Here is an 11,118-nt window from a genome sequence, read left to right on the forward strand (position 1 = left end):
CGCGGCTCTCTCTCCCGCTGCAGACCTCGCTGAACCACGCCCCCCTTGCCACAATCACATCATCTCCACTTCTCTTCATATCATCACATTCCACCTCTGCTCCCAGAATTGGCATTGCATAGGCTGGAGGTCGGTCATCCTTCCTTTCAATTGCAGCCACAATCATCCTGTTACAAAGAGACCTTATGCATGGTATACAACAACATCCACATGTTACAATTATTCCCAAAAATATTCCCAGGGAAGAAATTACCGAAATGATTACCCCCTTCCAATTTCCAAACATGTTAGTCATCCATTTGTCCACTGGGTTATCTATACCAGAGTGTTTCTTAATTTCACTTGACAAAGCCCTCAATCCTTGACAAAGCCCTCAAAGCCCAAACCTAAGGCCTTAGTCACACTACCATCAGGAGCAGTATTGTTTGGAATGAAGGTACAGCACATCTCTCCTATCATAGAGCACACTCCTCCCTTTTCTGCTAGTAACATATCCAAGGCCATACGATTCTGCATTGCGATTAATGAGGTCAGAGCTAGTTGTTCTGCCAGTCCTTCCACCTCATCCCCTCCATCTTTTAGTCTAATTACCATCTTATTCATCTTTTTCTTGTCCCATCCATCATCATATCCTCTAAACAGGGAGAGTCTAAATAAGATATTATTAGGTTTCCAGTGTGAGCTTAGTACCTTCGTTACAAACCCTGGTTTGGTGAACCAACTAATGTCATGCCATGTATGGCACCATGGCCCAGATGGTGCTAAAGTGGTAGAGGGCCATAGGCAACCATATACATCGTACCCCCTCCAGGCTATCGGAGTTTCTTCACAATCAATAACTTCGCATAAGTCAAATTCCCACATGGCATCTTTCCCCTTCATCTTTTCTAACACTAGCTTTACTCCCCCTGGATGGTTCACTTCCTGAGTTACCTTATCTCTTTTGTTCTTACCGTCCTCCTTTTCATAGTATTTTTCTACGATACCAAATATGGTCCCTACTAGTATTATGGCCAAAAGGGTTACCATTCCCAGCACTTTCCAATTTTCCCACAGCCTCATTGTTGGTTGAGGATGAGTCTTTGAAACTCCGAAACACTCTGGTCACTGTTGACACAAAATTATAACAAACAAAACAATTAGTAATATCCTTAAGCAATATAAAACAATGAGTAAAAATACTGAATAATTTGTTATGGAAAAAAATGTAATTTTTTTTTTTTTTTACGATCACCAAATGAACCCAAAAATGTCTCCTTTTTTTCCTTCTTCCCTTCTACTTCAATAGGCTATACACCGTGATCTTTATCTCTGTCCCTTCAAACACTTCCCCCAATATCTTGATTACTTCTTTAAATTCCAATTTGTCTAATCCGCAGCCTAACCGTGGTACTGACACACTTTTCACTCCGTTCTCCACGCACCATTCTCTCAGTTCTACTAGGCTCTCTGTGAGTGTACTGTACGAGGGCAAGCCAGTACACCAGAACTTAGTCACTAAGTGGAAAACAATCCTGTCTCCCTCTCTTGTTACTGTACACTGTCCAGGTTGTTTTCTCTGCTGTTTTATTTTGAACACCCAGTATCTCTCACAAATTTGTTTTGCTATCCCTGCCCCCAATGCACAGTCTACACTTATACAATGAGCAATTGGCTCTGATTCAGGTGTTTCAAAAATGTCTCCTGTTTTGAATTGTATGTTAGAGTGAGTTGGTGTGATGTTCAATTGAGTTACTGTGTCTGTCAGTTGTGGTGCCAAACCCATGTCCTCAGAATTCCCAGGAGTTTGTACTCCACCATTTATCTGTTTCTCAGTTTGTTCTTCTTCTTGTTTGTCCCCCTCTTGGACCTGCGCAGCCAGGTCCAACCTGGTCTCAGTCAATGACTTGCTGGGTTGATCACACACAACACAAGAAGAAATATGATACCAAGTGTCACCACGGCCCCCCATCTGAACACAATGGGATGTTCCGGCTTTTACACGCAGTGGGGCAGACCGCCGCGGGGCAGACCACTTCCTCCGAAATTGTCTCAGGCGGACCCACTCCGAGCTGCAGGGCAGTGGGTCAGGGAGCTTGTCAGAAATCTGAGGGGAAAAAACACTTATCAAAGAAGTTAGTTTGTCAAAAAAATGGTTTAGCAGTCAGTGTTAGTGTATCTCCACACGGAAGTCCTGCTGCTGGACCCGGAAATTGTCGGCCAGTCAATAACTCGTATGGGGTGAACCCTGCACATCTGTTAACAGAGGAACAAATAGTCATTAGTTCAATTGATAAGTCATTTAGCCAGTTCAGGCCTGTGGACGCAGATATTTTCTTGTATAGTATTGACCATTCACAGCCTCAACTACAGCATACCCTGCACATAAAGACCCTGAGGTATGTCTGTAACAGCAGCCGTCAGTAAATAGCTCCATTACCCCTTCTTCTGTCAACTTGTCTGCCTTTAAGTCTGGTCTAATTTTTGAAACCACTTCAGTAATTGGTGAGCAGTCATGTGACTCCCCTTCACACATCAACTCTGCCATATTCACTCCCTCATGTGTATAGCTGATGTTAGTGGCTGACAAATTTTCATCATACGTCTTTGTCTCAATGGTGAGAAACTGAATGATGCAGAGCGGATGAACCACACCACAGAATGACTGGTCAGTATTGTCAATTGGTGACCCATGACAATATTGGAACTTTTTCAACTATCTTGGCCAATCCTGCGACAAACCTAGAACATGGTGGTTGTCTCTGTTCTACCGGATCAAGCAGCAGAGTTATGTATTTCAAAACCCTCCTGCTATCCTGTGCTTTCTGGAATAAGACACTATGTGCACTTTGACCCGATTCTGACACGTCTAGGTAGAACTTCTTTGAGTAATCAGCACTCTGTAGATTTGCTGCCATGGATAGCTTTTGTTTCAATTCTATGAATGATTTTTCCCCTTCTGTAGTCCATTTCAATCGGGCCTTTGGATTTCTCATGCCCTCATCATTAATCATATGCCTTAGCGGTTCAGTCAGGAGTGCATACATGGGGACATAGTGCCTGCTTTGGGTGATTCAAAATTAATTTTCTGTGATTTGCCGACAGTCCACTACCCCCAGCCGCAATTGTTCGTCCCAGGAAGGTAACCTGCCGTCTGCACACCTGTACCTTATCCTTACTGACCTTAAAGCAAGAGTCCAACAGCTGTTTTAATATCGAATATATATATATTTTTTCCTAAACAATCTTTCCTTGTTGTGGCAGCTAATAACAGGTCATCTGCTGTGTCTGTTATTGTACCAATTTTCCTGTTGTGAAGTTAGTAAAACTGAGCCAACTATACCCCCTTTTCCCTATCAATTACCCTTGTCCTTTTACTTTCCATTTCTGTCCCTCTATTAGACTAAAATGATGTCCCACCCTGTCATAATTTAGGGTGCAATAAAAGGGTCTGGCGGGGGTATGTACGTTTCTAAACTTGAAATCCAGGCTTTCCAGAGGTTGTATGCTGCAATCAAACTATCAGGCTTAACCCCCACGTCCAGCTCCACCCAGTATATATCAGCCCCCTCCCCTTCTTTTGCTGGGGTCAGTAGCCATTGACCATTTTGGCTTGCCACCAACCCCTTCTTTTGAACAATTATGAATCGTACCGTTTGGGAAGGAGATGATTATACCATCGGGTGAACACAAAATGCTGGCTCCTAATTTGATTAACAAATCTCTGCCCAACAACGGCACTGGGGCCTTTGTGGAGTAAAGAAAGTTATGACGGAGCCTTTTTTTTTTTCTAGGCCAAGTTTCTGCCTCCCCAGAGAACCCCATGATTTCAATTATTTTGTCAGTCAACATGTCAGCTGTCACTGCTTCCTCCAATGACAGTTGAGTATGTGGCCCCAGTGTCCACCAGGGCCTTCAGTGGCCTTCCATTGACCATCATTTGCAGTAGGGCCTCTGCCTTTGCCCCCTGCAGGTTCTCTGTGGGCCTCGTCAATAAGTTTCCGCATTCTCCCCCAGATCCCACACCGGGAATTGTGTGGGCATCTGATTCTCAACTGGGTATTGAGCTGGGGAGGAAAGGAAACCATTAGGGCCTGGTCGTCTGCCTCGACTATTACTGCCACCTCTAAGAGGACCCCATCCCCCTGCAGGTGCAGCCCCTTGCATTGGACATTCATTTCTCCAATGATTCATATCTCCACACACAAAGCACCCCATTGGGTTGACTGCAGCATAACCACCTCCTCTGTCCCATTGTCCCCGCCCCCTATTGTATCCAAATCTTCCTCCCCTCGACTGTATTAAGTATTGTGGGGTGGTCAATTGACCTGTCATTGCAGATGACGGACCAGTTTTTGCTGTACTATCTGTTGATTCATCTGAATATCTTTTGGATTTTTCTTATTTTTTTCTTATTTTTTGTTTCAATAGCTGGAGTTTAAATTTTTCCACTTCCCTACTTTCATTGTCTTCCTTTTCCATCACTCTATCTGTGTAATGCACAAAATGCCTCACCCAAACTTCTTCTGTGGCCACTGGAATATCTGGGTTATTATTCATAGCCTGTTGTATGGCTGTGGGAACTCCTCCTAATACAGCTGCCCTAAACATTTCTTTGGTAAGCTGTGTATCATTCTGACTCTCCTCCACCTGTGACTCCTATTCAGCCTCATACCTGTGCAGGTATGCAGAGGCCGACTCAAGTTCAAGTTCAAGTTCAAGAGTTTTATTTGTCACATACACAGTTATACAGAATACAACCGGCAGTGAAATGTAAACAGGTCCGCTCAATGGACAGCAAATAACAATTAACAAAAAAAGCACAATAAATTATAAAATAGGAATAGGATAAAATAGGAATAGGATAAGGTGCTATATATATACATATGTAGAATTATGAATAAATCAAGTAAAAGAAATAAGAGATGTGGAATAAAATAAGTGAGATAAAGTAAACTGGAGACTATAAAAATAAATACGTGGATAACAGAAGTGCGGGAGTGTAATGTGCAAACAGCATTATAATGAGTAGTTACATGGAACACAAGAATAAAGTGCAGTGCAATATCAGTGTGTGAGTTTGTTAGTACTGAGTGAGGTGGAGTTACATGTTGTTAAGTGACAGCGTTCAGGAGTCTGATGGCCTGTGGGAAGAAACTCCTCCTGAGTCTCTCAGTTTTGGCCATCAGGCTACGGAAGCGCTTACCAGAAGGCAGCCGGGTGAAGTGGGAATTTCCCAAGAATACATGCTCCGAATCCAAGGATAAATAGCTTTGAAAATGAGTGTATTATACAAGTTCACAAGTGCTGATTTCAGTTGTGTGATGAACATATCAGGGGGGTATTCCAGAAAGCTTGGTTAACTTACCATTTGATAAACTATAACCTCTGGGTTGATTTACCCCAAACAGGCATACCATGAGTATGTCGGTTCCAAAACACCTGAGAAGAGTTAGTTTAATCAACGTCTGACTGGTTACCCAGAGTTAATGCGCGTGCACGGTGCATGTATAAAGACATTTTCAATGGATCGCCGATTTCACGAGTCACCATGGAAACTCAAAGTGAAAAAAAAGAGAGCGGCGTATTTCACAGAGGCGGAGTTGGAAGTTTTAATGCATGCTTATGAGGAGTTTAAGCCAATAATATTAAAAAGAAGCAAGACAGCTGCATCGGTTAAAGCAAGAGAGTTGGCTTGGCAAAAAATAACGGACAGAGTAAATGCGTGAGTGTATTAAATTACATATTTGGTTTTGGCTCCCGTTTTATTGAAATGCAAAATAATGAAGTATGACTTATACATCCTTTTGAATATGTTAAATCACTATGAAAACATTTACTTTTCCTGCCATTTATTTCTTTAGCTTGAAATAATAATGTATATTTCTTATTTAATAAGGTGTAATCCTTCTGGAGCCACAAGAACTTTAAGCCAAGTCAAAATGAAACACAAAAACATTCTGCAAAAAGGTAATATTTGATTACCCAATTACTGAACTATTATTATAACAGGATTTAGTATATTCATTCTGTCATGCAGCTAACAGAAAGAAGACTGAAGCCCGTCTAACTGGCGGGGGGCCAGCACCACCTCCCCTCACCCCATCTGAGGAGCTGGCTCTGTCCCTTAATAAAGGCCGACCAGTGGTTGCTGGCATTCCAGGGGGCAGTTCATCACACATACTATGCACCACAAGTGATGGTGAAAAAAGGGTGACATGTAAGTTTACCTCTATGATTTGTTTTCATTTTTTGTCCTGATAAATTACTATCTCACTTAAAGGCTTTTTGAACAAGATACATTTTTTTATGTAGGCTTATTTTATTTAACTGCATATGATGTATTATTTTCTTAGATAATATTGAGAATTTAAAGGGTTGTGTGTTCTTATAGATACTGATGGACGGATTGTGTTATTGGACTCTCCAGAAAGAACACAGCTGTCACAGTTGTAAGTGATTTGTTGTCAGGTTCTTTTAGGTTTTTTGTCCCAAATAATGTATACTTGAATATTTGTCTTGTAGGATGAAGATGATGATGATGATGATGATGAATAGACCACATCTGCTGTGACAGAAGTGGACAATGCTGGTAGATCCACTGAGGTATGATGCATACCATTATGATGTATGGGCCCTTTTTGCATTAGAGTAACAAACTGTCATTGTCCTTTCATAGTACATACCTAGGGATTTGCCCACAGATGAGGGTCCTTCAGCCTCAGCACACAATCTAAGCAGGGTAAGAATTTGTGTCCATGTGTCCATATTTGAATTTTATTGTCTGACCAAACAATCTCATTTATTACATTTTTCCACCTTAGTTGCCAGCAAAGGAGCTGTATAAGGTCCATCTTCAAAAACAAATAAGAAAAAGTGACATGGAGATGGACCTTATACATCTATCTATCTGTATGTGTAAAGCAATAAAAATAAAAAACATTTTAATGAATTTTACTTTTATTGTTTTTCAGGAAATGAAGAAATAAACTGCCTGGCAGACCAGTGCAAAAAAAACTAATAAAAGTTATTTTGACAAATCCTGTCTCTCAACAGTCTTCCGTCTCTGTTGGCCTCTAAAATCTGTCGGTGTTCCTCTGGGCCATCTTCCTCAATACAAGGAGGGTGGCTCTCTCCTCTTATAGTGGCAATATTGTGAAGCACAACACAAGCCACAATAATGTCGCATGCCCTCTCTGGACTAACCCGGAGCCCACGCAGACACTGAAACCGAGATTTGAGGATCCCTATAGTCATCTCCACCTTGGCCCGTGTTCGGCTGTGAGCCAGGTTAAACCGTGTCTGTGGTCCAGGCTCAGGTTCAGGGTAGGGTGTCATTAAATAGGGCAGACAAGGGTATCCTCTTTCCCCCAGCAAGTAACCATTGTACTGTCCTGTAATGATTGAAGTGTACAACACAAATATAGTAAAAACAAAAAAACAAAAATTGTATAAAGCAAATCATACCCTGCTGAAATGTCTGGCATAATGATGACTCGCAGAAAATTCTGGCATCATGCACAGATCCTGGCCATTTTGCCTCGACATTGGTGATGATTTGGGTTGCCTCACATATTACCTATAGTTAGTGGAAAAAGTAATGACTTTGATGATTTTAAGAAGGGGAAAAAATTAAGTTGTGACCTGCACATTGATACTATGAATAGATTTGCTATTAACATAGTCTCCCTCATTTATTAAAGGAGCTTTAATAGGAATGTGAGTGCCATTAATGCACCCAATTACATTTGGAAACCCTGAAACAGAAAGTTATGGAAGTATGAAGTGTGTGCATAATGAATACATGTATAGATATTAATAATATGACTAAATATTACATATGCGTCATATATTTTACTACAAAGGACAAACCTGCCACTCTGTGGAATTCGTCTTTAATAACAAGCAGAGGTTTATGGCCAGGGAATTGTACAAACGTGGGTAACAACTGTTTAAGTGCCAGACACACTGTACGAACGGCTCTACACACAGTTGCCTTTCCCACATGCTCTGAATCGCCCACACTGTACAAAAAAATGGCCAGACGCAAAAAACCTAAGTGCTAGCACAGAATGTTTTCTGTTCTAAGCGCAGAGCCGCGGTTTGTCACATTTGCGATATGCGGTTTTAAAAGACGTGTTAAATAAACGAATGAATCTTTTGAAAAACGATAACGCTCTTTTAAATATTCATTAGGGTATGCAAACACATCAATACGCGGTCTTATAACCCTCTCCCGACGAAAAAAACCTCGTATAATTTGTGCTTCTACGTCCACAGGATCCTCGTCAAAAGAGCACGCCATGCTCACCAACCTTCTGAAACGAAGTTACACTGAAACATAACCTGCTCTCAAGCAGGTTATCTTCAGAGAGTCAGTTGCTATGGTGACATACATACCCAGAAAGTGACCTCTGTTTTTGGAACCGAACGTTGAGGTTATCCACGAACTTACCCTTAAACATACCCAGGTATTTCACATAACCTGCTTTTTGGAATACCCCCCAGGGCTTGTGAACTTATTTTGTCAATAAAAAGGGATAACTAAAATAACATGAGATTTTTTGTCCTGTTTTCCGTGGGAATTAATCAAGATTGAGTGAGTTGAAGCTTAAGAGAAGCAAAATGATCTGCCAATGAGGTAAGAAAAAAAAAACCTGTTAATTCAAACATAAACTTTAACAAATCAAACAGAGATTGTTTTTGTTCTACCCCCATTGGCAGATCATTTTGTGTCAGGATTCTGTCACTTCGGTCTAGCTTTCTCTTGGTTTGGTGACAGAGTCCTGACACTCCTGTATTTTGTCTTGTCTGAGCACGCAGCTTTGAGCATGCTCGAGCTGCGTGCTCTTCTGTCCCTGTCATTTTCTGTGTGGGGCGTGGTGTTCGGGTCCCGGCACTTCTGTCTAGTTGGGTTTCGGTTTTGTGTTGGGATTCGGACATTCATGCTCCTTGTGTTTTGTCTTATGTTGTGAGTGCACGGGATGAGCATTCGCTCATTCTTGTGCACTCTGTGTTGTGGTGTGTGTGCGCTGTCCTGTCTGTGTGTTTTGTGTTGTGTAGCATGCAGCTGGTGTTTTACTTGCTGCATGCTTTCTTGTTGTCATGTTTCGTGTGAACATGCAGTTTATGAGTTTTCATTAACTGCATGTTCATGTCACGTTTGGTGTGAGCACATGTTCATGTGTTTCTTTGTCCCATGTGCTCTCATGTCGATTGTCTAACCCCACCCACCTTGTTTCCTGATTATTGGTTCATTTGCCCCACCTGTCTTCTCCCATTAGCCTCGTTTGTTTGCTCCCCATTTAATCTCCTTGTGTTTGCAGTCCTGTGCTGGATCGTCGTCAAACCTTCCTCGTCAAGCATTCCTCATGGTGTCCTGCTCGTCAAGTCAAGTCTTGTTTTTCCCCCTCGGGGTTGTTTTGTTTGCCTTGTTTTATTTTATTTAATAAACCTTCTGATCACTCATTGCTGCATTTGAGTCCTCTTTCAGTGTACCCTGACAATTTTGCATTTTTTTTTAAAATTAAAAAAGTTTTCTTTTTTTATTTCACCAGAAAACAAGACATCTAATTTTATTTTAGTACTTTAGTAAATGGATCTTTATTGAATAAATGTTTGATATTTGGACTGGAAATAAGCAACAACAAAAAACTAAGAAAGAAAAGCACTTTTTTTTTTCCTGTGACAAAATGCTTTAAGGCCAGGCACATTTGCAGCTTGGCTCTGAAAATTTTATTTTATTTTACATTTAGTAAAACAAAAAAAAGAATAAGTTTGTTTTGTTTTTTACAATTGTTCTTTAGTAGTAAAATAACCGTTTTTTTTGTTTGTTTGTTCATACAGTGCATTCCACAGCAGGATTTACTTCCTCTGCCCTCACTGCAAGAAGGCTCCGCGCACTCTCCCTGGCCATCTCAGGACGGCCTGTATGAAGGGAAGCTCGGAAGAGGACATCCAAGCGACCGTTATACAGGCCAAAAAAGAAATGGCGGATTTCTCCCACACCGGCCAGTTCTGGGAGTACCAGGCGATTCGGGAGATTTGCGGAGCTGCTAATCCTCTGGCTAGGTGTGTAATTAACCATTATACCTGACTACACTGTCCTCTTGAAGTACAATACTCCATATTCCATCAAATGTGTATTCACTGTTTTTCTTTTCTTAGCTTGTTGGAGGAAATGACACGGAAAGGCTTGGTAGTGAGGAACGTTCCACCCCTCCTTCCTGCTCCAACTTGCATTCCTCAGAGCTCCACGCGGGTTGCTGAGCGTGCCACACCGGATGCTGAGCGTGCACCAGCGGCTCTGGAGCCAGAACCAGAGCCAGTATCTGATGACAGCTCTGAGGAGTACTATCAGAGGTAAAGGTTCACTACATCCTTCACAGAAAGCAGATGCAGCGATTGTACCTTGTGATCATTACTTGTGAACATATGCACAATCAAATGACCACCTGGTTTATTTGATTTCAGCTCTGGGGGGCCGAATTGGACCTCTGATGTTCGGGTGGAGATGGGAAGAAAGGGCCTCTATAAGAAGCACTCCATCGATCACCCTCTTCTTCAGGGGTTCTATGTCTACTTAAGTGTGGACTTGGGCAACAAACGGAGCAAACAAGAGGTAATTGACAAGAAAAGATAGCTTTATATATCTCACAAACATACACACATACACACACACAAAAATAAATAAATCAATTTAAAGAAAAAATAGTTTACACTCAATTTTAAGGTGCCATTGTTACAGTGTAGTTATATATGTAAGTACAGTGTAATATTAACACATTTACTCACTATAGTATTAGGGCAGGGTTAGGATTTAGATGAGGTTTATTTGCATTTAATTATGCATAATTTACTGGTACTCACTGTTAAATAAAGTGTTCCCAAAATGTAGTTTGGTTCCTCCCCATAAAATGTGTGTTGTGGTCACATGGTAACCTGTTTCACATTCAGCACCGCAGATTTTTAATGTGTAATGTATAATTACAGGTGGAAAATGTGTCCCGCTTCATGTTCTTCATGGACCCCAATGAGCCGAGCCTGTCGTTTGTTCGAGAAGTGGAGAAGGTGCGAGAGTACTTTAATGTACTCACACACACCCAGCTCGCCAAACAGACAGTGCTCAATTATTGGAAG

At 41.4% G+C, this 11,118-nt stretch overlaps 1 protein-coding gene across 1 annotated transcript; it reads right to left on the reverse strand.

Moving 5' to 3' along the window:
- Positions 1 to 354: 354 nt before the first annotated feature.
- LOC137049631 (putative nuclease HARBI1) lies at positions 355 to 8,284 on the reverse strand. Its single transcript, XM_067428212.1, has 6 exons — positions 8,230 to 8,284; positions 7,852 to 8,034; positions 7,624 to 7,736; positions 7,447 to 7,558; positions 7,034 to 7,373; positions 355 to 634 (listed from the first exon to the last, which is right to left on the reverse strand). The coding sequence occupies exons 1-6, from the start codon at positions 8,282 to 8,284 to the stop codon at positions 355 to 357; spliced, it is 1,083 nt and encodes a 360-aa protein (XP_067284313.1).
- Positions 8,285 to 11,118: the final 2,834 nt, after the last annotated feature.

Source organism: Pseudorasbora parva, chromosome 2 (genome assembly GCF_024679245.1).
Source record: "Pseudorasbora parva isolate DD20220531a chromosome 2, ASM2467924v1, whole genome shotgun sequence".
Taxonomy (NCBI): domain Eukaryota; kingdom Metazoa; phylum Chordata; class Actinopteri; order Cypriniformes; family Gobionidae; genus Pseudorasbora; species Pseudorasbora parva.